Here is a 27853-nt window from a genome sequence, read left to right on the forward strand (position 1 = left end):
GATAAGTACTCAGCAGTTTGTAATATGCGTTATTCTGCATGTTATTGTAAGATATCTTACAGTCAGGAAACATAGGCAAATAAACATATGTGACATATCAAGGACACCTTCCATCAGATAAAGTTTCCTGAAATTGGGCCTGGTATTGCACTCGAAGAGGCAGGAGGATTACCACAAGTTCCAGGCCAGCCTGGTCTACATAGGGAGTCCCAGGCTAGCCTGGTCTACATAGCGAGTTCTAGGCCAGCAATCTTCTGAAGTCTTTACTAAGGTTAAGAAAACATTGCTTAAAGAAGTGTTTAAAAGTACTTCTTTAGTATATGTGAAATTTTAGGTCATATGAAGAAAAGTAAGAAAGGATAGCGCCATATGGAAGAAATGTCTCCAGAAGACATAGATTTCTGTGGGAACTTTTATCTTCTTGCTCTAGTTTAACCACCTAGAGTTTATATGCATGGGCAATCAGTACTTTCACTGCAAAGTGTTTGTGTCAGCTCTGCATTGCTATGTGTATATCTGTGTTTTAAAAGAAAGAACAAAGTTTAGTAAGCAATGCACATGTAATTGCTGATAGGTTATAACCTGCTCACCCTTAGAGTTCATCATGCTTAGAGGTCTTGTTGGAACCTGAAGGGCCATGTGCATTCTTATGTCCAAATTAATTCTTGGCAGCAGCAATCTGTGCTAGCTATGAGGCGTGCCTGTGTCTGTGTGCAAATGGTGTATTGGTTGAGCATGAGGGAGGGAGGGTATAATGATTGACAGCTGGCACTAGGTGACGACCCTCTGGCCTACTTTAGTTTTCCTATCAGGATAAATAAAACTTGGTTGGAAATGACAGAAAGTACTTTGTGTGAAGCATCTGATAACTGCATTGCCCATCAGAATCAGATTCCCACTTCTTGTTTTGCCCTTTGCAGGGGACAGAATTTAGAAAGAAGGATTGCTGTGTACTATTTGGTGTGAACTCAATGTGGCTATAGTATAGGGAGATACAATGTAAAATATGTATGAGGTCATAGTTGCCATGAAATTTTACCCTTGCTGTGCCTCTCTCCTGTCATCTCCTGTAGGTGGAAATAGCTGTGCAGAATGCCCGAAGTCGCTGGCTACAGGAGCTGCCCAAGCTTGCAGAGTACAAAGCACTGTTGAGAGTCCAGGAGCAGGAATGGGCGGAGCAGCAGGAGCTGGCTGTTACCCAGAGGGTGAGTGCTGCACTGTTCTGTCCATATCCTCCCCCCTCCACTCTGGAATGCATACCTGCTGCTGGCATTGAGCCATCACACTGCACACTGAGCCTAAGCAGGTGGAATCGGCTCTATCTCACTGGAGGGGAAGGCCGTGTATCTCTCAGCACCTTGAATCTCTCATCATCAGAGAGATGGCTGCAATTAGAAATTAACCCCATTTTATTACAGACTGTGTGGTTGAGATTGAGTATAGGTCTCCTCCTTGTTATCATTTCATACGTGTGAAGATGTCCTGAGCTGCATGCACGCTCACAGAGGTCACATGGTAGCTTTGGATCCCTGGAGTTGGCATTAGACAGGTGTGAGTCCCTTTTATGTGGGTGCTGGTGTCTCAGTGGGTAAAGTGCTTGCTGAGCAAGCATGAGATTCTGAGTTTGGAGTCTCAGAACCCACAGAAAGCCGTGCATGTGCACCTGGGCTTGGTTGGAGATGTCAGGAGCACAGATTACTGACCAGCCAATCCAGTGGGAACAACAAGCTTCAGAGTTACTGAGGGACTCTTTGCAGCAAATAAGATGGAGCATGAGAGGAGGGAGTCCCAGTGTCAGCCTCTGGCACCGTCACAGGTGAGTACACCTGCACATGTGCACATGTACATCCACACCCCCCCAACACACACACCCACACCCACACACACACCCACACACATACCCACACCCCCCCACACCCACCCCCACCCCACCCCCCACACACACACACACCACACACACACATCCACCCATCCACCCACACACACCCACACCCACACATCCACCACACACACCACACCACACCCACACACACACACCACACACACCACCCACACACACCCACACCCACACCCACACACCCCCCACACCTCCCCCACCCCCACCCCCACAAACACACACACACACACACACACACACACACACACACACACACGAAGATCTTAAGTCTAGTGTAAGTGTATTTTACAGAATGAATGTCACATCGAGATTTATTTTTCCCGTGTTTTTTTATTTTCAATTGCTTGTTTAGTTGGGAGGTTAGCCCAGACACTGAGGATTTGTTGCTAATAAAGACTGTCAGAGACTTTCGAATGTGTGCTGCTGACCCTGTCACATGTGTGCTGCTGACCCTCTCACATGTGTGCTGCTGACCCTCTCACATGTGTGCTGCTATATCTTGTAGCTGTCACTTGCACTCTCTGAAGCTAAAAAGAAATGGAGAAGTGAACTTGAAAATATGAAGCCAAATGTAACGGCTGTCAAGGAACTGGAAGAGAAAATACATTCCCTCCAGAAGGAACTGGAGTTGAAGGATGCAGAAATCCCTGTGGTTGTCAGGGCCGAGTTGGCAAAGGCCCGAACTGAATGGAACAGAGAAAAACAGGAAGAAATTCATAAGATTCAAGAACAGAACGAGGAAGATTATCGGCAGTTTTTAGATGATCATCGAAATAAAATTAAAGAGGTGCTCGAGGCAGCTAAAGAGGACTTTATGAAGCAGAATACTGAACTACTTCTTCAGAAGGAGACAGAATTCCAGGCATGTCTGGACCAGAGTCGCAGGGAGTGGACACTGCAGGAGGCCAAGCGAACACAACTGGAAATCCATCAGTATGAGAAAGACATCCTCACTGTGCTTGAGTTTCTCCTAAGGGACAACCAGAAGGAGTATGCTGGTGACTCACAGGACAGGCAGCTTTTGGAAGTCATGTCAGTTTGTTCCTCAAAATGGATATCTGTGCAGTATTTTGAGAAAGTAAAATCCTGCATACAAAAAGCACTTCAAGATATGCTGCCCTTGCTTACAGACACTGTTGCCTCCGAGAGGGAAAAGGTATGTTCTTAGAGTAGAGAAAGTTCTTGAATACCAGGGTGATTGTGATTGCAGAAGGTGTCTCTGGTGGACTTTTCTCATCTTCAGTTTAGGATTAATGGGTTACGATGTTTGTTTTCCCCAGGGAAAACAAGCTTTATTGTAGCAGATTGCATTTATTGCTAGTTTTTTTATTATTATTATTATGATTGCTTCATAGCTCTACCACCATGGAGTAGGGCATTTATCCTCTAGATACCTATTACTTAAACATATATGTATGTTATTCTTCATGAAGACATAACATTTTAGAAACTAAATAATTGTGTTTCCAACCACTTCAAGAAGTATACTTCATATTAAGACAGAGGGTTGTTTGTTTTTTCTGAACAGGTTAGAAGTCAATTTCTTGTCCTCAATGTCTTGTTATACAAAAAGTGCCAATGAGGCCCCCAAAATTGTTAAAAAGAAACAAGCAAACAAGGTGTTTGATCCATTGCCAAAATTCTTAGAATCCAGTTTCATAGACGCCCGTATGTGTGCATGCAGAATGAATTCTCTATGTCCTTTTAGTCATGCAGTACTGTCTAAAACCAGATGAAACCAGCCTGACCAATTTAGAATTGAAGGGTGAGACATTCATGAAAATTCCAGAATCTCTTTCTAGTGTGTGCCAGCCTGTTTCAGTGTTAGGACCAGGTGGGAAGGTGTCTGAATAGACTCTGGGGCAAGCTTTAGCTATTAGAATTCGAGTCTGTGAAGACATCACTGCTACAGGCTTTTCTAGGCTGTTTCTGAGCATTTGATACTAATGTCTACTAGAAATGCTTTTAAGTCATGGTGGGAGTTGCAGTGCAGGATGCATATTAGCGAGTTACTCTGGGCATCTGTTGGCCTGTCCGCATCTTACATATGAAAAAAGAACAGACCGTTACAGCCAGAGGGACTGAAATGGTCAGTCCACCTCATCCCAGTTCATATGTTTATCCTTGATTTTACACCAATGTTGCTGTTATGCAGTTGCCATCAATAAAAATGACTGGCAAGGTTACTTCCCATCTTGGGGAGAAATAATTGAAATAAGAAAAATAGCAGGTGTTAGGACTAGAGGTAGAGGTAATGAAGAAATCATATTGATGCTTTCAAGTTTGTTTGTCTAGAAAAGAGAATTTTCAAGTGAAAAAAATGCATATGTTTATTACAGCCAAACTTTAGTTGCTAATGAATTTGACTTTTTCTCTAGTGAGAATGCAGGGTTTTCAAGGCCTTTCATTTTATGTCAGTGCAAAATCAATCTGGAGGTCTTTCAGGGCTTATAATTGCACAAGCGGTGTAGCTCATCTGTGGGACTTATCTGGCTCATGGCTGTGGACATGAGACAATGCAGCTCAGAGTTTAGCTGTTCACAGCTGTCCTTGGGTGGGTCCAACTGCATTCCTGAGGAAGATGACTTGAAATGCCTCATCTCCTCATCACTTTGTCATAGAAGCAGCACTTGACCCGCTGCCTTGTAGCTAACACAGCTCAGGACACTGGGTGTCAGTTAGTGATTCTAAGTTTGCAGTACATGTTCCATAAATATGAAAGGCTGATTTATAGTTTATGAAAACCATAGGATTTAGAATTGCTCATGGAAATTGAAATAGACCAAAAGCTTGCTAAGATGGAAAGGCTGCAGGAAGTAAGAAAGACAATTTTCAAGAAAATGTTTTATCAAAAGATATTAATGAAGTAGTTCTTAGTGGATAGAAGAAAGTGGAAATATTGGGAGAATATTACTTAAGGCACTACATTCTGTCACCTTCCAGAGATAGGTTAAAGCTAGATAGCAGTGCCACATGTTCTGTCTCTTAGGTAGTTAACAGGTGTCCAAAGGATGAACATACTGCTTTAAAAATCAGTGAATTTAGTAGGAATAATGCCTGAGAGAGTGTTGGACACTAAGAGCCTTCATCATGAAGAAAGGGCCTTGTGCAGTAGGCTCATTTCTGTAAGCATTGTCTGTCTTTAATAATTTGGCATTCAAGTGTCTTTCTTACCTAGTAACAGAATGTGCTAAAGTACTTATTTTGAATATGCTAGGAAGTAAAATATCAGTATCATAGGTGCTAGTGAATTAGACTCCTGTTGTAGTGAAAGTTTGTTAGATTTTCAGGAATAATTCTGATACCATTCATTATCTCCTGTCTTGTGTTGTAACCAGCCACAGAGGCCTGTCCATTGGCATATTGGATGCTAGTCATATACCATCCTAAGAGAGACACACTGCTGATAGTTAAAGCAAGACTGTTGATAGGCAGTGATTTCTTTTTGTATTAGTTTGCTTTGTTTTTTGAGACAGGGTTTCTCTGTATCCCTGACTGTCCTGGAATTGTCTGTGTAGACCAGGCTGGCCTTGAAATCACAGAGATTTGCCTGCCTCTGCCTCCCAAATGCTGGGATTATAGGCGTGCACCACCACCACCTGGCTTCTTTTTGTATTTTTAATATTAGAATTGCATTTCTTTATTCTTTAAAATTAGGATTTTAAACAAATATTTGTAGATATTTTTCCCAGGTATTAAGTAAGAAGATAATATATTTCAGAGAAATGTGGTCAAGACCTCTGCAGGTCCTGTCAGCTGGAAGACTGGCCAAGGAGACCCCGGAGTCGCAGCACCCCTTCCCGTCTCCATCTCTGGACGTTGTGCCTTGCCAGAAGCAGAAGTGGAAACTGGTACTGATTTGTTTCCTGTCTAGGTTGCATTTCGTATTCAGGGGCAGGGTTCACTTAGACCCTCTTCCATCCTGATGGGTTTCCCTCCATTTGCAATGATTATTACAAAGTGAAGAGTGAGAGTTGGATAGACCTGTTAGACATTTAGTCCTAACTGTTGAGTACTCAAGGGTTTCACATAAGGGAATTGCCAAATGTGAATAGTGGAGACTGCATTCAAATCGCTGAAACTTATTTCAGTTGTTTCTTCATTTAGCCTCTCCCTCATGTCCTTTCAACCCTCCCATCCATTCCCCTCAAACTTATGTTTTCTTTTTATTCATTATTATTTGTGTGTGTGCCTGTGAATAAACATGTGTGAATAAATAGATAAATGCAATCTGTTGAGTCTGTTTAGTGTTGGTTATATGTATGATTTCAGGGCAGACCATTTAGTATTGGGTAGTCAAAGTAATTCTCTCTCTCTCTCTCTCTCTCTCTCTTTTTCTCTCTCTTTCTCTCTCTTTCTCTCTCTCTCTCTCTCTCTCTCTCTCTCTCTCTCTCTCCTTCCCTCCCAACCTCCTCCTCTCTACCTCTCTCCTTCCCTCCCTGTCTTTTTCATGTCCTAGTTGCCTGTAGTTCTTGGTTAGGGGGTGAGACCCTGTGAGACTTACCTCATGTACTTTGAGATCTTATTTAAGCAGTCATATTGTTGAGATTTCATTAGTGTTGCTTCCCTGTCATATCTAGAAGACACAATCTTACAGCAGTCTTCCTAGACCCCTCTTCATCATTTTCATGATGTTCCCTGAGCCGTGGGTATAGAGTAGTGTTGTAGATGTATCATTTAGGGATGGGTGCCTCACACTCAGCTGTTTTCTGCATTTTGACCAACTGTGGCTTCCTGTAATAGTCTTCTTCTGCAAAGAGGAGTATTCTTTGAGGAGGGGTGAGAGCTTTGTTTATCTGTGGTGTAAGGATAATTATTTGGAATGCAGTTAGTAATTATACTGGTTTAGGAAAATGGCAGTAGTAGAATCTATGACCTCACTAGCCAGAGTGGTTGGCTAGGTTTACAGTACCAGGCATGATTTCCCTCTTGTTGAGTGGGCCACCTAGTCTAACTACAGAGCTGTTGGTTACTGCCAAGTTATAAGTGCCACTATTGCACCTTTAGGAATATCTTGCCCTGCTGGTCATGACATCTGGGAAAGACTGTTGATTGCTTCCTCCCTTGACAACTTGCATATCAACATCTGGTACTAAGAAAGCTAGTCTTCGGGGAGGAGACATCCAGGTTCGATCAAGCTGAAATCTCCTAACTCGTGTGTTGTCTTTAGCCATAGGGACTTACCTTCAACTTTGGGGAGGCAACCTAGGGCAGCATAAATAATCTATATTGTTTTGGGACTCTCTTGAACTAACATGACCAACAATTCAAAAGAAGGTTTCTCATGCCTGGTTCTGGGATTTTTCTTAGATCTCTGACTTGTGAGGGAACATTATCTTCCCAAGTATCATAACTTCATTTATATTCTCTGTGTGCATATGTACATGTATGAATAGCTTATAATATTAGGTAAATTAAACTATGATTCCTTATGGCTATTTCAAACATCTTTAGTGTTTTAGTGTTGTTTATCTATTCCCCCTTCTTCTGTCTTCCCTCTTCCTCCCCCAAGAGCACCCCCCATCCCATTTCTTCAGTTGTTTCTTTTATATTTTTATTTTTGGGGTGTGTGTGTGTGTGTGTGTGTGTGTGTGTGTGTGTGTGTGTGTACATGCATGCAGTGCTAGTGTAGGGGACACATGTGCCAAAGTGCAGGTGTGAAGGTCAAAGGTCAACTTTATAGTCTGTTCTCTCCTTCCACTGTGGGATCTAGGGATGAAACTCAAGTAGTCAGGTTTATCCAGCAAGTGTTTCTACCTGCAGATCCATCCTGCAAGCGTGATTTCAACTGTTTCCATTAATGCAAATCTTTCTGGTGCATTGTGACTATTTTTATTTGTGCAGATTTTAGGACAGGTGTGGTGCCTTTTATCTACTTTTTCTGACATAGCAAAGTGCATGGTAATGTGTAAGCATTTGATATAGTAAGACTTTAACATTTTTAAGTAATGTTTTAAAAAATTTTTTTTGAGTTTTAATTTTATGTGTTTGAGTGTTTTATGTCTGCACCACAGAAGCTAGAAGAGGGCATTGAATCTCCTGGAACTGGAGTTACAGACAGTTGTGAGCTCCCACATGGGTACTGGGGATTGAACCCAGGTCTTCTGGAAGAGCAGCCAGTGAGCTAAATTGCTGAGCCATCTCTCCAGCCCCATGTAACTTATACTATGCTATAGCCCTTTGTATTCTGTGTTTATCTGGAATATGAGGCTGATGCTTATTCACTGTGATTTCTGAACTAGGAATTGGCAAATTCATGAGTCCATCCTTTCCAGTATACTGAACCTGTGTAGTCTGTTCTGCCCTACACACACGCTTCTGCTGCATAATTGACACTTTTGCTGTAACCTACAAAGAACTGACAGTTGCCTGTGTATTGAGTCACACATTCTCTTGTACTTAATGCATGTGTTATAGTTCATGTGTTTTTTGTGAGTGGACATCATTGTCTGGTTTTTAGTTTTACCATCAGTCTTAAATTAAAAGTCTGGAATCAGCCTGCTGCCCCAGTGTGATGCTCCTATGACTCCTGGGTGTTTATGAACATAATTGGCACCATTTAAAAGAGACTGAGAAGTCAGGAGGGTGCTGCAAATACTGCCACCAAACCACCGACTCCCAGTGCTTCCTCTCTACCTTAGCATATCATTTACAGTCATAGTCAACCTATCTTTGGTAACACTTCTATATATTTATTTTATAAATTCTATGTGGTACTGGTAGCAATACTTATTTTATTGTGTTTTTACTATATGTCAGGTACTTAACTATATGCCAAATGGTTTTGTTTATGGCTTCCATTCTTTTAATGATTTTTCAATTTGTTGATAATTTGTAACTTATAAAAATAGTTACAAGAATAAAATATTACAAGAATAAAAATAGCGTCATGGAACACTCATTTAGCTGGCTATACCTGTTGACATTGTTCTGTCTTGTGCTCATGTAACTATCGTTCATTCTGGAGGGCTACATATATTGTGATGTTTAATGCCTCAATGCCTGTCTGTGCTCTCTAGGAATAGGACTTTTTTTCTCCTTGCATAATCTTAGCACAGTAAATTTAACATTAAAGTGCCAACTTGCTGTTGTTCATTCTGGTGTTGTCAGTGGTCTAGTCTAGCACCTCCCCTGTGCTTCATGCTCATTTACCGTGTGTCCCGTACTCATTCACCCTCGATAACGCATTCCCATGGCATCTCTGTCTTTTGTCACTTTGAAATGTTGAGAACTAATATTCTTTCTTTTCTTCCCCTCATTCTTTTTGTTTTGTTTTTTAATTAATTAATTAATTAATTAATTAATTAATTTTATATCTTGACTACATTTTCTCCTCCCTCCTCTGTTCCCATTTCCTACCTCCCCCACCCTATCTGCCGACACCCCGTCCACCCACTCCTCTGTTTCTATTCAGAAAGGTGCAGGCCTCCCTTTTTCAAAACAGAGCTTGTTTACCTTCTGTTCTTCATGATTCTATTTGGATTGTGTCTTCTTGGCCGGAAGGCTACACTGGTAGTCTCTTTTTACAACTGGAAGTACTTAGTGTCCGTTTTCTTTTATTATTGAGGTTAAATTTGATCACCTGGTCAACATTGTGTCCAGTTTATTCATTATATAAGTACTGTCCTCCCTCCATCTGTAGCCAATAAGCAGTCTGCAGAGAGGCACTTTAAGGACCTTGCAAACAACCTTCTCGTTAAAGCCTTCTCTTAGAGACGGCAGTCACTGGTGATTTTTGCCTGATTGTCTTTATTGTCCTGGTTGCAAAATGACAAGTTTTCTAACTCCAAACATCTCTATACTTGCTGGTTGGCATTCAGCATGTTTTTATAATTAAAAGAAAAGAATCTTTACTTGCTGGTTCATACATTCAACTATTTGTCTCTCCATCCATGTCATAATGTGTAGGATTTACATACTCTTGTTATTCAATACTTTAATTCATTAGTGGATTTAATCAGCACTCAAACTGCTCAGAATCATCTAGGGAGACCTTTCAGATTGTTACCTGTGTCCTCTTTCCGTGTTCATAATTTTTAGTTCTTTTCCTACTTTCTGGCTTGGCAAGATATTTCTGTTTCATTTTGTATATACATCTTCTACTTTTGAAGTTAGCCATTTCTTTAAAAATTCCTTTAAAAGGTTTTCATTATGGAGAATGGTATTCCATATTAAGTTCTGGATAGTGGTTTCTGAGCAATTTTAAACTGGATGGCATGACTGGGTTTTATGTATCACAACACTAAGCCTTACAGAGACTAAGTAACCCTGCCAGCAAGTATTGGGATGTGCGTTAGACCTGGCCTTTCTTGAGCACCCTGTTCTTTCACTTATGCTGTGGCCTTTGGTCATGAGTTCTGCCATCTGGGTTTCTTTTTTCTTGCTTGCCTATGACCCAAACAGTTTTATAAAAAGGCTTTTTATCTTTTAATTTTTTTCAGATAGAAATATCTTTGAAATTAAAGATTTGTGCTGTGGACACTGCTTCCAAGAACTTGAAAAGGAAAATCAGGAATGCCAAGATCTGAAAAGGAAACTGGAGAAGTTCTGTAGGCACCTTCAGCACTTAGAAAGGACACACAAGGCTGCAGTGGAGAAACTTGGAGGTTAGCGCTTTAGGCTCACTGCTGCTATATAGGAGGCTGGCGGGCGCTAGCTGACATGTTCAGGTGGAATGTTTATGTTAACATGGGCATCAGTTTAGATGTAATCCAGTTTAGATCTATTTTTACTCATTGAATTAAAGAGCTTAACATCCCTTTCTTGATTGACCAGACATCGAAGGCCTAAGTGGGTATCACGCAGTGCTCTGTGACTAGAAATGGAAGTGGTTGTCAAGTCAGGCTTTGCTCTGGGAGGTGGGATTTGCATAAATAAAGCCTGTAGGTCCGGGGCACTTGTGCATGCTGTCAGGGTTGTCCATTACCATTTCCCATTGCCCCTCTGAAGAAGGGCAATGACATGTCTCCTCTCCCCGTCTCTTCTCCACTCGCCTCTCCCCTGTGTCCTTGACTGGACATTTGAAATGTTTCCAGTTTTCCTTGTTGTTGAGCCTTGCCTATGGTGTTTTCACTCTGTCATGTGTATTTGACCCTTCAGTTTATTTTTTGGTCTAACTTTCATGCTTTAGAATTAACTCACAAAATGTTGTGTCTGCAAAGTTCTTGATTTTTCCCAACTGAGATAGGTGGGCACAGCTGTGTGGTCCTGAATTTCATGGGTTCCTTCATTCTCTCTGTTGCTCTTCTGCACTCTACCATCAAACTGTTTCTTAAGGATACAGGATGTGCCTTATCTTATTTGTCTTCAGAGTCATAATACCCACAATATACTACACACTAAAAAAGCCAAATGCCAGGGTCTCAAATAATTGTGTGTGTGTATGTGTGTGTGTGCATGTGTGTGTACGTGTGTGGGGTGTGTGTGTGTGTGTAGGGGGGCAAGCAAGCACTTTCATTTATTTTTTGCATTCACTTCACTTCTGGTCATCAACCTGGATGTTGATGCTCACTCTCGAGCCTTTACGCTTCCTTTCCTATCTGCTACTCTGTCCTTCACAAGGCAGCCAAAAATGGATTGGATTGTAACTCTTGTTAAGCTTCTTCAGTGGTTGTAACTTATACTTAGTACTATTTAACACTGTACACCATGATCATAAAACAGTTATTTACCTATTTAGAGACAGGGTCTCATCATATAGCTCTGGCTGGCCTGGAACTCACTTTGTAGTCTAAACTGGTCTTGAGTTCACAGGGATCCACTGACTTCAACCTCCTGAGCACTGCGATTAAAGACATATGTCACCACATTTGGTGGAGTTATTTTGCATAGTGCTTTTTGAAGCTGATATCTTGTATTATTCAAAAGCTCCAAGAAAGGAGGCGCTTCTTTCAAAACAGTGGACTGATGAAAGAGCCAGGGTCAAAATCTGATTGAGTCATCTGATAGTTGTATTTGCATTCTTGTTATAAATTTATTATGTGAAACTGCAGTTCTGCTTATTTGTTTTTAATTTCCTCTTTTTGATAGCATTTATTAAAAAGTGATAGAGAAAGTGTGAGTGACTTCCAAGTCCACTGCTTTTGTGTCTTAGTTCAGAGGGTCTACTGATGCACGGTGGCTTTGTTCAGTCACTGAGCATTGATAGTTCCAGGAGTTGTTTTATTAGTATGTAATCTGTTGAGATATGTAACACTATCCCCACTTTACATGTGGGACAAACTCGAGTTAGAAAGATGAGGAATTTGCTTAGGCCCATCTAGCCAGTAAAGTTAGTGCTTAACCTTGGGTTTGCACTCTCTCTGCAAGGTGTGCTTTCTACTTCATAGCCATCAGGCTCTGCCAGCCTCTCCTGAACACCTTACACTATTTAAAAGAATGGCACCTAAAATACTTTAGGTTATTTTCTATTGAGGCTCTTGCTCAACAGTGGTTTTTAATGAACATATACTCTATACTAGGAGCAGAGCATACATAGAATTAGAAAACCTAGATCCCGGTGGGGAATGTAGCTTGCTGGCAGAATTTTTACATACCATGTACAACACTGAGTTCCAGCTGAAATACCCAAAAAACAAAGCAGACCTATTCTGGAGAGCTTCCATTTAGCTGGGAAGTTCAGCACACACACACACCAGATAGCTGGACACCATTTTCAGTATGTCAGTGGAGATGAAGATGAGACAGATTTTAAATGCTGAGATCACTGCGTAAGGGAAGGAATGATAACACAGGAGAGAACTGGAAAGTCTGCAGCCCCCTCTGAAGTCACTTTTGTAGCTACATAGGGAAGAAAGGGGCAGAAGATTAATGTTGACTTTCTATTATAGAATTGAACAGCAGAGTGATTGAAGAATTAATAGAAGAAAACAATGACATGAAGAATAAATTGGAAGCATTGAGGGCCCATTGCAGATCACCACCACGGTAAACCTTTATAGTTCAGACCATTTAATTTCTAAGCACCTTGACATTAGTAGAAATATCATCCTGAATGTGTCTAATGTGTTATTTCACATTAAATATATCCACAGGAAAGACCGTATTATTCCATTGCTTTATATCACTTTGTCTGTTTAGATGTACATGCCATGTGTATGATTTTAAAAAAACTGGGATTTGGGGATTATTAGTGAAGACTAATAAGATTAGAGACGCATCTCCTTGTGCTACTAGGACCCTCCTACAATGTGTTCTTCAGTAGCTCCGCACACTTCATCCTGTGTGTTTGCTAGTATTTACTTAGGCAATCATATGTTGATTTCCTTTTTTGTTGTTTTTGTTTTTGAGACAATATTAATGTCTCCCAAGGCTGGCATCAAATGTAGTTCAAGATTATCTTGAATTTCAGCCTCCATCCAGTGAGTGGTGGGATTATAGGTGTGTGCTAAGACTCCTAATTTCTGGGGATGGAACCCAGGGCTTCCCTCTACCAACGGAGCTTCTGCCTGGCCTCCCTCTTCTATTAAATAACTGGATAATGGCAGTTCCTTTGTGAGGAATCCTGGGCACATCTCAGGTCGTTTTATTAGGTTGGTTAGGAATGCATGTAACCCTTTCAAGTGATGCTTTCACTTACAGCCTCTGTTGTTTTGAATCTGCTGTTTTCATTGTTAGGTCATTGTCTGAAGGAGCCATTGATAATGCATTGCTGCCATGCAGTAGGCAGGCCTTGGAAGAACTCCGTGGGCAGTACATTAAAGCGGTTAAAAAAATTAAACGTAAGTCCCTAAATAGATTCTCAAGATCCTTTATGGTGTAAGCTTTTTACACTGTTGTAAAATGGAAACTCAGGGTTTACCATTTTAGTAAATTTTCCAAACTGCCTTTTTCTTCAACCTTAGAAGAGATTATTGATGCCATCTCAAAATTATATAGCAATGGATTAGTTTGCCAAAGTGACACTAGTAGTTTTTTGGGGGGGTTGGGGGGCATTGTTTGAAGACAGGGTTCTCTGTGTAATAGCCCTGGCTGTCCTAGAGCTTACTCTTTAGATTGGGCTGGCCTCAAAAACTCATAGAGACCCATTTGCCTCTGCCTCCAAGTGATGGGATTAAAGGCATGTACCACCACCACCCAGATTTTTCCTGGCATTTATTTTTATTTTATATATATTCAGGTTTGCCTGTGTGTATGTGTCTGTGCACCATGTGTATGCCTGTTGCCTGTGGAGGCCAGAATATGGTGTCAGAGCCCCTGGCACTGGAGTTGGGGATGGCTATGTGTGGATGCTAGAAACTAAAGCCTGATCCTGCAAGAGAAGCAAGTGTTTTTAACCACCGAGTCATCTCTAGTTCCCAAGAGTGGTTACTATTATATTGTTGGTTATTATTTTTTAGTCTTTGTTTAGACATTAGAATCAAATTATCCTAAAATGTAATGGCCTTACAACAGAAATCACTTGTAGTAAAGAGCATGCATGCCACGGGAAGACTGAAACATGGCTCAGAAGCAGAGCTTCTGCAACTGTGCGGAGCTAGGGCAGTGTGTCACCTAAGTCAGATTCCTACTGTAGACGTAGGTAGGACCTGTGGGGAGGAATCTGGTCAGAATTATTTCTTCTTACTCCACACGGCTATGAATTTGCCAGGGCTTTGTCAGTGCCAGCCACCGTGTAGAGCATCTCCAGAAGTTTCCGGAGTAAAGGCTCCTGCCTTTTAACTATAAAAGTGGAGGACATGGTGTGTGTCTCAGTACAGCAGTCAGGGCTTATGTAGAGCACAGGCTTTCCTCCTAAAATGGCTTTCATTTTTTAACAAACGGCAGGAAAGGCCTCAGATTCTAATTGTTGGGTGTCAGGGTCACTCGTAGACTTGAAAGACTGATCAGTGTCATGGGTGAGACTCTCAGTTGTTCTTCCTGCTAGCAGAGGGCAGTTACAACAAACATCTCTACACTTCCACTGAGAAGTGGAAACCAGGCAGTTTTCATGCTGATATAACACACATGTTAAGTTTTAGTTACTAGAAGGGCAGTTGGAGGTTGTGTGGCAACATCATTTTAACTTTCTCATCTCAAAGGAGGCGAAGTGGGACCCCAGTTAGCATTTGTACACAGAGCATCTCATTTTCAGATGTTGCTTGACAGGGTGGTACCTGTGTGAGTAGGCATTCCTAACATAGTAAGAGTGGCTAAGTTCTCCATGTAGAATGTAGGCCTAGATTTAGTTTTTAAAAGTTAGCTTTAACCAATAGTAGTACAAATGAAGGCCACGTTGGCGAAGAAAACGGTATGGATTGTGACTTTATGTGACTTTCAGAAGGGAGTATGGTTCTGCCAGTCTGTGCAGAACATCTTGTACATCCCTTGTGAGTTGTTTACTACTGAAAGCACCGGCTAAGAGTGGACAAGAGAAGAATGCGGGTCTTCCTCCTTTCCAGTGTCTGCCTTTCTGCTCACTCCTTCTGGGTGTTTCTTTTCTCAACTGTATCATTAGGTACAATAGAACACATGCTTCCTGCTCACTGCATTGAGGGTTTTAGAACATAACAAAATACATCCTGTTTTTTCCCACATTCCGCCATCACCACCTTAGGGCTGACAGTGCTTCTCTTTTGAGTCCAGCAAAATGGCATTGTGAAGTGTTCCATTCTAAAGAGCATGGGAAAGTATAACGTTTAAAGTATACCTCCTTCACCTCATCTGCCAGATAACTGAAGTTTGCACCTCCTGCTTTTGGAGAAACAGTGAAAATTGTGAGGGTTTCTTCATCCTCTCCAGGTGACATGCTTCGATACATTCATGAGAGTAAGGAAAGAGCTGCAGAAATGGTAAAGGCGGAAGTGTTGCGGGAACGGCAGGAAACTGCCCGGAAGATGCGGAAGTACTATCTCACTTGCCTTCAGCAGATCCTGCAGGATAATGGGAAGGAAGAAGGGTGAGTTCAGTGTACTCTGCGTGTCCTGACCGCACCAGGACAGTGCTCTGTCTTTTCCTTAACCACAGAACTACCTGTATATATATGATCAGTGTATACTGTGTGTCCTGATTACATCTGGACAATGTGCTGTCATTTTCTTAACCACAGAACCAAGCTTTTATATGAAAAAGTTTAGCCTGGGTTTCCCTCAGTGTTGGCAGAGCTATTAGGAAACAGTCCCAGGACTGAGAAGTCTCAGGTGTTCCATTTAAAACTGTTTTGATTTTATGTTCTGGAATTCCCCACAGAGCTGAGAAAAAGATCATGAATGCTGCTAGCAAACTCGCTACGATGGCAGAGTTGCTGGGAACAATTGCAGAGTCAGACTGCAAAGTGAGGTGTGCACAGGCGGGTCACTCAGGTGGGTTCTCTCTTCATCTGGATATCTGGTATTCTCTGTATGAAAAAGGAGTCAGAGTTGATGTATAAAGTTGTATGTGGGGTAAGGAGATAGGAGAAAGCTGGTTTGCAGTTTCAACAGGTAGACTGCATAGCCTTAGCAACTGCCACTGTGGCATCCATCCTGAGAAGTGGTGGACAAGATTTTAAATGTCAAAGCATGAGCAGAAAGGCCGAATTGTAACTGGATTTTGAGCCATGGCAGTTGATAGACTGCAGAAGCTGTAGGATTCATGAGAAAATGGGAAGAAACCTCAGCTCAAAACTGCCCCACAATAGCACAAGTAGGAACAACAGCAAACCTGTTTCGCATGCGGGATCATACGTTCCAGGAGGGGCAGTAGCCCAGGAGCCGGTGGGTGATGAGCTGGTGGTGTAGACAGTGCCCATAAGGAAGCACTGTTTTTATTTCTTCCCTTCTCCTCCTCTCTGGTTCCCTTCCCTTCTCCCTCCCATTCCGTTTCTCTTTTCCCTTCCCCAAGTCTAATGTTGGACCGAATAGAAGCAGAGCAGATTGCTGGGTGCCTGGACATCAGAAATGTACTGTTAGCCTCCGTTCCCTGAGTGCCAGCTTTATTCTTCCTTGCAACACAACTGTTCCCTCTAGCAGCTCCTCAGTCATGAGCACAGACAGAGCACTGCATTCAAGATATCTAAGAGAGAAACTTTTAACCATGTGAAAGAGATGCAGAAACAGATGCAGAGCAAAGCTAACAGAGTGCATCCCTAAGGCAAAATGTAATTGGAAAGCAGTCCCTGAGGATGTTCAGAAGTATAGTGAATGTTCTTAGAAAGATGGAAACTTTAGGGAAGCCAAGAAGAAATGAATATGTGGCTTCTAGACTACTAGAGGAAAATGTTTTAAGAAAAAAACTTAGTCTAACAAAATCAAAAAAAGATGAAATCTAGAAGACATACATAAATGAACACTAAAAGTAGGTTGCAATATCAGCAACCGATGACTGTGAATGGGATAAGGGTTTTACAAAATACTGATACTTGTTTTTTTTACAGGAACTCAAAGTAATAGAGAATGATAACAAGGAAATGAAATGGGGCTATTGGAATTTAAATGTAAATACATAAGTGGGCAAAGTAGAGCATACATTAAAGGGGCTGGTGATAATGAGGTGATCTCCCCTGAAACTGTATAACACAGCTTTAGTGTCTGAGAAATAAACACTGGTAGAAATACAAGAAGAAAATTGCTATTTCCCAATTAGACACTTAACATGCCTTTGTGGAAATTCAGCTTCTCACTTTCTGGTCACCTGGAAGCAGAGATTGTTCAGGGACCCAGAGTGTTTCTCATAGAGTCACAAGCATTACTTGTATGAGTTTTGGATTGGTGCACTTGGGGTACAAAGGACAGTGGCGTGTAAGAAGAGAGTCGTCTTCTGGTTTGGGTGCAAGGATGTGAAAATCATGTCCCTACGAGAACCAGCTTCTGTCGGTCAACTCAGGGTTAAGAGATCACTCACTACTCAGACACAATTCTATGGCTGTTTTTCCTCCAATCTGGTGCAGTGTCCTGGCTTTTATAGAAGGGTGTTCATCCTGAGCATTAGAGAGATGGGCTTGTTCTATTGGATTGTCTTTGTGAAACTTCATGCTTGACATCAGACTCAGAGCAACATTGTACTGCAGTCAGCTCTTAAAATGTACTTTAAAAAAAAAAAAGATGGAATAGCTGAAAATAAGACTCCCTCCTCTGGTGACTCCAGCTTGTGTCAAATTGGCATAAAACTAGCCAGCAGTGTATGACATTTCAGCCACAAAAACTGCCATATCTATGGACATGAGTAAGAGACTATTTTTACTTGTCTAACCCTGATGCATTTTCATTGATAATACACAAAATTGTAAACAAATTGTTCTCTTTAAAGTGTTAATTTTCTCATAATTCTTGTGCTAACTTTGTGTTCCTTTGCACATAGTAGCATTTCCCTTGACTTCAGAGATGCTGATGGACGTTGAAAAATCAGAAAGGAGCGGTGTGAATCAGAATATTCCAAATTACATTGAAAGCAAACCAAATGTTGGAAAAACTATCCCCAAAAGTATGTGTGAGCAAGTTCCTAGGAGGAGGACTGTGTCGCATTTACAGAGGCGGTTAGAGGATTCAGAACACAGAGAGATAAAGCCCGTGGCTTCCTCGGCTTCGCCTTCAAACTATCAGTGTGGAGAGGGGAGTTGCAGGCCCCCAGACATCTTGGCAAAAAATGTTGCTCCTGAGTTTGTTCCACACAGGGGCGAAGGCGGTTTTGATTTGCACAAAAAGAAAGACCCACCCAGTGGAGCTGGCTCTGAACCACTTCCTTATTCAGCCACCCCCTTCCTCGGAAGTGCTGAAAAGAAATCTTCACCTAGATGCATCTCAGGATCCATACACACAAGCCTTAGAGGCCCCAGTGAAGTGCCAAGGCTCAAAGCAGCTATGTGTGATTCTCTAACAGAAACTGAGAGCCCCAAGTCTGAGAAGAGTCAGGGTGTGGACACTCAGGACCCTCCCGTGAAGGATGGAGGGGTCCCTGGCGGCTCTCCAGGCCCGGTTCCTGACAGTACTTCACCCCGTGGCAGTCGTGCTGTGTTGTTTCTAGCTGAGAGGTCACAAAGGACGTGGGAGATGCAGGGGGACTCTGTTCAATTGAAACATTTCTCAGCAGCCCCTTGTCTTCCAGATGCCCAGGAAAGTAATATGGCTTGTTGGGGTGGCTACACCCCAGATCTGCCCAGAGAAACCCTGCACTCCCAGCCAGGGAGGATGGGTGTGACTCGGGGACAATCATCTCAGCTGAGCCCTGATGTATTAAAGCCAGATCTCAGAAAGCTGAGTGGCACAGGGCCATCTTCAGTGTGCCAGAAGCCTTCGAGAAAGTTAGCTGCTCCCCCGACTAGCCAACAAGATAGTGGCTTTGACAGCCCGTTTGCCAATCTAAACTGATCATGTGCCATATTTCAGAAGAATCATACTATTCACACAAGAAACTGATGGGAATACTTTATACTGAAAAATCAATTATGAGGTCTGTCAGTTTTTATGTGTCTGATACCCTTGAACCTGAGTAAAGTTTTCTCATGCAGTTACTTGAAGTTTGGAGTTGCCTTAATCTTGGGGGCCTGGATGATGTGCTGTGTGATCTGCCTCTGTGATTTATTCAGTTGCTAGCCCTCTACTTTTATATTTATAAGCTGACTTATTTTGCAGTGTTAAAGTATTTAATAAAATTGTGTGTAATCTGTAGATTTGTCATGATTTATTTTGTAGTTTATAGTCTAGAAATGGTACATTGACATCATGCTTGAAATCGACTCAAAAATACAGACTGATTGCTTGTGCATATAACAAGCCAGATGTAGTGTTAAGCTCAACTCATAAATATCAATATGTTGTATATTAGTTTTCACTGATTTTCCTTGTGACTTGTTTTTTGAGCTATGCCTTATTTGGAAATATGTCACTTTATTCCCAAGAATTTGGGAACACCAGCCCCCAACACACAGACACACACACACACACACACAGACAACACACACACACAGTTTTCCCCTGTTTTCCCTTGTTTCTGGAGAATATACTTTGAATGATTTCATTTCTTTTATAGAGCCTGGTTTTTTTATGGTCTGTGGGGGAGTACCTTTCACCTAGAGCTCCTGTTCACCGATAGCTTTCAGCATGAATTAGGCTTTTGGTTAATGGCATCACCAAGTCTGCCATGACTGTGCTGATAGGTTTGTCTTTTGTTCTGGTAAGCATAGGATATGGAGGGCCACAGAGAGGGCTAGGTGATTTAGAGCACTTGCTTTTCTGGCAGAGGACTCAAGTTTAGTTTCTAGCACCCACATAAGAGTGGCTCTCTCACCTCTGCCTAATGCCAACTCCAGGGATCCACAGCTACCATCTGACCTCTGTGAGCATGCATGCACACTCTGAACAGACATACACACATACAGATAAACATTTATAATAACATTTCTTACTGTCTATAATCATTACATTTTTTCAGGTCTGTCATTTTTTGTGTCATGTATATGTGTTGTTGGGAGTCTGTTTATATTTGCTGTTTCTTTCTAATGTATTGATCCTCTACCATTATGACTGTAGCTACTTCAACCCTTTTTCTTTTTTCATTGGCTTTTGTTTCTTTGGGGGACAGGGTTTCTCTGTAGCTTCGGAGCCCATCCTGGAACTTGCTCTGTAGACCAGGCTGGCCTGGAACTCACAGAGATCCACCTGCCTCCTGAGTGCCAGGATTAAAGGCGGGCACCAGCAATGCCCGGCTCACTTCAGCTCTTTTATGATTATTGTTTGCTTGGTGTCTATTTTGCTCTTTTCTTTTTACCCCTAGGGTGTTTTTTTCCCCCTTTAATTGAATGGGAATCTCTGGCAGCACATTGCTGGAACTTGCTTTTTTTTTTTTTTTGTTATTTAACCTAGACAAGCTCCATTTTCCTCTCTCTTTTCCTTTCCCCTTTTCCTTTTCCCTTCCTCGCTCCCTCCTTCCCTCCATCCCTTCTTTTCTTTTGTGATAGTGTATATGTACTGTTGAGTGTAGGGATTGCCCTGGATCATTGTTGATTTACCAGCACTTTTCCCTCTCCCAGTGTCTTAGTTAGGATTTCTATTGCTGTGAATAGACACCATGACCATGGCAACTCTTATAAGGAAAACATCCCACTCACAGTTTCAGAGGTTCAGTCCATTGTCAGCATGACAGGGAGTATGTCAGCATGCAGGTAACAGGAAGTCAGCTAACACTCTGGGTGGTATTCTGAGCATAGGCAAACTCAAAGTCCATTTCCACAGTGACACACTTCTCCAACAAGGCTATACCCTAACTTAACAAAGCCACATCCCCTCCTAATAGTGCCACTCCCTATGATATTAAGGGGGCCAATTACATTCAAAATACCACATTTCTCTCCCTGGTCCCCCATAAGCTTGTAGCAATATCATAATGCAAAATACATGTAGTTCAACTTCAAAAGTCTATCACAGCTTCAACAGTGTTTAAAAATCCAAAGTTCAAAGTCTCTTCTGAAACACAAGCAATTCTTAACTGTAATCTCTTACAGAAATCAAAATCAAAAAACAGATCACATACTTCTAACATATAATGGCACAGAATATACATTACCATTCCAAAATGTAGGAAAGGAAGTACAGCAAGGAAATACTGGACCAAAGAAAGACCAAAAACCAGGTGGGCCAACTCCAAACTCTGCATCTTCATGTCTGACGTCAAAATGTTCTCCAGCTCTCCCAACTCCTTTCAGCTTTGTGGACTGCAACACACTTCTTTGTCTTGAGCTGGTTCCACTCCCTGTTAGCAGCTCTCCTCAACAGGTATCCCACAACTCTGGCATCTCTAAACGTCTTGCGGTCTCCAAGCTAATCCAGACTTCAACTTCACATAGCTTCATCCGGTGGCCCCTGACACATACCTGGCCTCAGACAGTTTTTTTAAGGCATGGAGGCAAATTCCATAACCCGTTTCTTCTATCCTTAACTAAAGTCAGAACCATGCGGCCGAAGCTGCCAGGTTCTGCTGCTTCCTGGGGCAGGGACATGGCCCCTCATTCAATACATCTTTCCCAGCTTTCTGTCTTTTACTGCCTAAGCTTGGCTGTCCTGAAACTTGCTTTGTAGACCAGGCTGGGCTCAATCTGTCAGGGATCCACCAACCTCCGCCTTCCCAGTGCTAGGATTAAAGGTGTACCACCACACTCAGCTCTAAGATTTCCTTTAGTTCATTTCCAGAAGTTGGAAACTTAGCTGGGTGGAATCTCGCCCTGAGGTCACCATTCCCTTTATTCTATCTTAATCCAGTTATCTCCTTGAACACAGGATTTAGCTCCATTCTACTTCCCGGTGCTCCTTTTCTCCTTACATTTTACATTTTGTAAGTTACCCTGCTCAGCGAGCTCCTCTTCATTATAAATCCCCATTAGAGTTACTAGTGATGAGCACACAGAGTCTATACGAGGCTGTTTTGGGATTGCCTCTGAAAATGGAATTAATTCAAAACTTCACTTTAGCCTCAGGCAGACTCTTTTCCTCACCCAAATATCTGAAGCCCTGTCTCTAGGCCACACACTCACATTCTTCTCCTCTGAAACATCTTGATTCCCCACAGTTCATCAATTCACATTCAGCACCACTGTCTTCCATGCTCCTACTAGGATGGCCCATTAAGCAGTGCTTAGTTAAAAGCATTCCACTGCTTTCCTAACCCAAACCTCCAAAGTCCATATTACTCCAAACAAAAAAAAAAAACATGATCAGGCCTATCACAGCAATACTTAGTCCCTGGTATCAATTTCTGTCTTAGGGTTTTTATTGCTGTGAAGAGACACCATAATCATGGCAACTCTTACAAGGAAAACATTTCATTGAGGTGGCAGCTTACAGTTTCAGAGGTTCAGTTCCATTATCATCATGATGGGGAGCATGGTGGCCTGCAGGCAGACGTGGTGCTGGCTGCATCTTGGCTTCCAGGCAATAGGAAGCTGATAAACACTGGGTGGTAACCTGAGCATAGGAGACCTCAAAGCCTGCTCCCACAGTGACACACTTCTCCAACAAGGCCATACCCACTCCACTAAAGCCACACCTCCTAGTGGTGTCACTCCCTATGAGATTGTGGGGGCAAATTACATTCAAACTACCACACCCAGCAACTATTCAATGCCAATAGCTTCTTGACCATGGGTAGGATTTCATGCCTCACCTCCCACTATCACCAATACTGGGATTTTGTCTGGCTTGAGCTTGTGCAAGTCTTGTGCATGTTGTCCCAAGTCGAAAGTGTCTGGTTTTCCAGCTCAGAAGTGGTTGGTTGCTTCTATAACAGCCATGCCACTATTGGAGCAGTGGGCACATCTTAATAGACAACAAAATTTGATGTTAGAAAACTTTTAGGGAAAGGTCATATGCAGTTTTTTATGTTTTAGACTCTCCTCTTCCTGGTCTTCTCTGTGTGATGCCATGCTCTGCCATGAGTCTTTGATCTTTATTATCTTGTTTTTTCCTGTTTGTTAATTCTGACTAACCCATGTCCAAGTTTGTGATTTTCCTACTATCTTGGGTCCCCTTTTCCTATTCACATTTCATAAAATTGCTAAACACCAGTGGCCTCACATATAAGTTGTAGCAACTTGGGAGCAGATATTTGACTCAGTTGTTTAACCGTGCTGTTTGTGTTATTAACCGTGCCTTCGTGTATCATTGATCCTTTATCCTTTCCTCTTCTCCCCCGTGTTCCCAAGAAAGTAAATGAGTTTGGCAGGCTCCCCATATGAGACCAGTTTAATAATTTCTTTGAAGGATGTAGGGCCAAAAGAGATTTTAGTCAGTATTAATTAAAAGTTGATGGACTAGGAGCCAGTGAGATGGTTCAGCAGGTAAAGGCGCTTTGTCATCTGGCCTGATGACCTGAGTCTGATACCCTGGATTCATTTGATAGACAAATCATGATGACTCTCACAAGTTGTCCCTGGCTTCTGTATGTGTGTCATAGTGCACAGATGCATGCACACACCCCACACTAAGTAAAAAAATTAATTGTTGTACATTTATGGGATAGGATATTATCTGTGGGCAATGTTGTAACTAGAAATTAACCAGCCAGGGGGAAAGCCTGTCACACCAACTTAAATTTCAGATTGTTTTGTTTCATTTTAAGAATGAGAGGGAATTTAGATATTTTTCTGGTAATGTAATTTCAAATCTCCTGATATAATTTGGGATAAATCACTTAAACTCTGTATCCCATCATGTTGTGCTGAGCTTGGATTCCATGTAAGAGAAATGAGGCTGTGCCGGTGATGCTGTTGCTTCTCTGCCAAAACAAACATTGTCTACTTCTTTTTAGGGCAAGGAGGAGTGTCTGCCCCTTTAGAGCTCAATCCTCTTTGGCCTAAGATAATCACAATGGTCTCAATCCCTTAGGCCTAATTGGTGTAGGGTGGTTCATATCCCTAATCCAGCCAATGGCTGAGAAGCTCTAGAGAATGTTCCTTTTAAAAATCCATCCCCTTCCACACTGAAAATGACTGGCACGAGACAGGCATGCCTCATGCCCAGTGCACACTGCAGGCCACTGTGTCTAGCTGTGGGTTCTGCACCTATTGCCCTACCTCCCTTCCACCTGGAAGATTAAGCCAACCAGGGAGGAGGGATGGACTCTGCTGTATGTCCCCAGACCACATGAGGAAGTACCCTCACTGTTGGGAAAACTGGAACCTTCCTGCAACCACTTTACCACGAAAACATGTTTCATGGAGTTGGAAAGCTCAAATGAGACTTTTTGCAAAGGTCCTAACGACACTCATACCTAATAAAAATTCGGTACATCTGAGCTGAGTGAACAAAGCATAGTGCTAGCATCAGCTTCTCCAAGGTTCCGGATGTGAAATCTTCCCCTGCTGGCCCCTTTCATCCATGCTCTCAGCACTTGGTAAAAACGACATGTGAGTATATCAATTCTCCATCAAGCAAACTTGTGTTCCCAGGATGCACAGAGGTTGACTTAAAACTAAGTTTCAAGAAAAGAGGATCTGGCCCATTGCCAAGAAAAGTTGGCAGCATCTCCATCTGGAGATAAAGATGTCATCTGCTCAAAGCCAGTTTCCCTCTTCCAGGCACCTCCTGAATCTGTGTAGTCCAGGCTGACTTTCACTCGGCCTTTCCTTGAAGAAGGATTATTTACATCTATTTACCTGCTCCAAAGTAAACATTTGGATACTGGAAGAAAGCAAATCATCTCAAAGGCACCAAGATCAGCCAGTGGCTTCCCTCGGTGAAGTGCTAAGCTTTGTCCTTTTTAGAGAAGTCTGTAAAGACCAGAAATGAACACAGGAGTTTGATGCGGTTTGGATATGGACACCATGTGCAGCAAAGACTGCCAGAACTGAAGAGGCTTTTGTCCTTAGTCCCACAGAGCATGTTACTGTAGCTGGAAAAAAGAAAAGAAAAGAAAAGAAAAGAAAAAATCTGTGGCCAAACAGGCAGAAATCTGTAAGCCGAAAAACATGGAGTCATTAGCTTCTCATCCCTGGCTCAGGTCAAGATCAGATAGCCTGCTCTTCTGCCCCCCTAATAGCCTGCCAGGAAGACCCGTGCTGGCTCCTCCAGAGAAGGTGGAAGGTAAGTGCAAGGGGTGGACTTCCCAGAGCAGACTCAGCTTTGAAAACATGCCTCTGATGGCTGCTCACCTCAGCAACTGGCTGACCAGAGAAAGCTTGGAAACAACAGAGACTGTCTTTTCTCAGTACTCATTCCCAGCAAGGACAAGTATGTGATTATATAATAAGCTTTGTCTCCTGGCACCCGAAGAACTGACCTACAATGTCAAATGTGCAACTTATTAAGCAAATTCCACCGAGCCTACAACACATACTTGCCTTCTCTGGACCTTCAGTTGCTTTACCACGAGAAGCCTGCCCTCCATGGTTCCCGCTGGCAAACCCATCCTCATCTGGATACTTTGTAATCACACAAAGTTTCTTTGTGGGTTTTTAAGAATACAAAATAAGTTGATCTGTGCTGGTTGCCCTTTGCTTCCCTGATTCTAGAGACCGTGGATAATTGCTTAGGCCCAGTTTCACAATGCTATCTTGGAGAAAATCTTTCCATGGTACCCTGCCTCCTCAGGGGCAATCATAGCTTTGTTTTCTTCATTGAGATGCATACCCTAACAGATGCCTGGCTTCCATTTGAGTGGGTACACAGTTTGTGTTCTCTTTCTCATCTAGAAACCTTGACTCTGGGTGCCCTGGGGTTTCTCCCTTTCCCAGTGAGCACACAGGGTAAGTAGTTGTGCCCAGATGTGGACTGGTTGTTGTAAATTCATTAACTGGCACCAGTCATCATTTGCTGAGACCAGATAAAATCATCAGTGGAAATACCTTCATGAGGAGGGCTGTGTCATTGTCACCATAGATTCTTTTGGAGAGACAGATGGCAGCAGACACGTCTATGCGTGTTGATATTCAGTGTGTTGCAAGTGCCGCAGATAAAATAATATTTGTGATAAGTTTGTTCATAAGCAAGTACACATTTCTAAAATTAACATCAGTGATAGAAGTATAAGTAGATGTGCACGGAAAGCCCTGTTTCTTCTTCCGGTTCCCAGATAACATCCACCCCTGCAGCCCAGTCTTTATTCAGTCTGTATACACAGGCGCACGTGAAGTGATAAATGGCAGCATGCCACAGCCATTGCTCTGTACCTTTAAAGCCAGCATAAGAGCCATAGGTCACAGTTTGTAGTGTTAAAAACCTAGTAAAAAACTAAAGAAGTATGCCTTGTGGGGTGTCACATGCCTTTAATCCCAACAGTAGGGAAGCAGAAGCAGGTGGATCTTTCTGAGTTCAAAGCCAATCTGTTCTGCATAGTGAGTTTCAGGACAGACAGGGCTATGCAGAGATACTCTGTCTCAAATAAAACAAACAACCCAGAAGTTATAAAAACTGGATTAAGAGATAGCTATTTACACATACAGCTATTTACACATACACATATGATTCGTAAACTAAGCCCGGGCAGCCTTCCTCACTCACGGGGAGGGGTGCTGTTGGAGACAGACGAAGGTGAGTGAAGGTGTTACCCCTAGATTTCCTGTGTCCTTACTGTCACTCCAGATCTTCCTCTGCTTTTCCCAGGCCACCCTCCACCCTCTTGCTGTTCCCCTTCTTCCTCTCCCTCCTCTGCCTTCTTCTCATCCTACCTCTAACCTTTCTATGAGCCTTTGCTCTGAATTCTGTGACTCCTGTCTTCTGTAGTGGAAGAGCGTCACAGAAATGATGGCAGCAGCCAAGAAGGCTGGGGAAGGGAAGCCCACAGACCATCTGTCTTTCTTACCTGCTCTGGCGCAAGTGAAGTAAACACAACTGGCATCCAGACAAACAGAACCAAGAAGAGATACAGACCACCGATTGTGTGTGGATGGATAACAGGGAATATTAAGGACTTTGGTCATGCATCTGTTGGGGCTGGATACACATGTCCAAAGCCTTGGACACAGGGAAGGGGAGAATGCAGCAGCAAGCTGGAAGCCCACGTGTCCAGCCGCTAATGTCCACAGACAGCATCTGTCTGGACAGGGAATTGAGGCTCACATGAGATAACCCTCTTAACTGGGTCACTTGATTGGGACTTTTTTCACACCTGTAACCTGGATCTGAGTAACAGAGAAGCACGTGAGTCTAGTGTGGCTGCTGTTTCCCTTCTGTCCAAATCTTGCATGAGCATCTATCTCCAGCCTTTCTTAGTGATGAGCATATTAGCAGGGGGATTCTGGGGACCTACATCTTAGCCTATACAAATTGAGACTATATAAATGGCCAACATGGACAGCTGTAAGGTGTGCCGTGTGACCACAGGCTTGACTCTCATGCCTAACTGATAGGAGACATTCTACATGTTCAATTTCTGTGCTTTTGTCTCAGCAGACTGAGGCACTTGCAGGCTGGAACCAGTTCAGGGTTCAGACTTTCAGGACCACTCTTCCCTGGGAGTGGGAGACACAGGGGGAGAGGGAGAGAGAAGAGAGAGAAATACACACATAGAGAGAGCGGGGAGGGAGGGACCAGAAGGTGGGAGGGAAGAAAGAAAGGGAGGGAGAAGGAGAGAGGG

At 42.6% G+C, this 27853-nt stretch overlaps 1 protein-coding gene across 10 annotated transcripts in view; it reads left to right on the plus strand.

Moving 5' to 3' along the window:
- Positions 1 to 27853, plus strand: part of Cep152 (centrosomal protein 152) — a 72884-nt gene that overhangs the window by 37600 nt on the left and 7431 nt on the right. For 5 of the 10 annotated variants that reach the window (XM_027421960.2, XM_027421955.2, XM_027421957.2 and 2 more), the window contains 9 exons: positions 1074 to 1205; positions 2403 to 3053; positions 5619 to 5748; positions 10339 to 10503; positions 12727 to 12823; positions 13514 to 13617; positions 15617 to 15773; positions 16064 to 16176; positions 18152 to 19458. In XM_027421960.2, coding sequence (XP_027277761.1) covers positions 1074 to 1205; positions 2403 to 3053; positions 5619 to 5748; positions 10339 to 10503; positions 12727 to 12823; positions 13514 to 13617; positions 15617 to 15773; positions 16064 to 16176; positions 18152 to 19158 — 2556 coding nt within the window. In that variant the 3' untranslated portion in view covers positions 19159 to 19458. Of the gene's footprint in view, positions 1 to 1073; positions 1206 to 2402; positions 3054 to 5618; positions 5749 to 10338; positions 10504 to 12726; positions 12824 to 13513; positions 13618 to 15616; positions 15774 to 16063; positions 16177 to 17228; positions 17912 to 18151; positions 19459 to 27853 lie in introns of those variants that run through there. The other 5 variants (XM_027421962.2, XM_027421963.2, XM_027421958.2 and 2 more) reach the window with 4 other exon arrangements.

Source organism: Cricetulus griseus, chromosome 6, assembly GCF_003668045.3.
Source record: "Cricetulus griseus strain 17A/GY chromosome 6, alternate assembly CriGri-PICRH-1.0, whole genome shotgun sequence".
Classification (NCBI taxonomy): domain Eukaryota; kingdom Metazoa; phylum Chordata; class Mammalia; order Rodentia; family Cricetidae; genus Cricetulus; species Cricetulus griseus.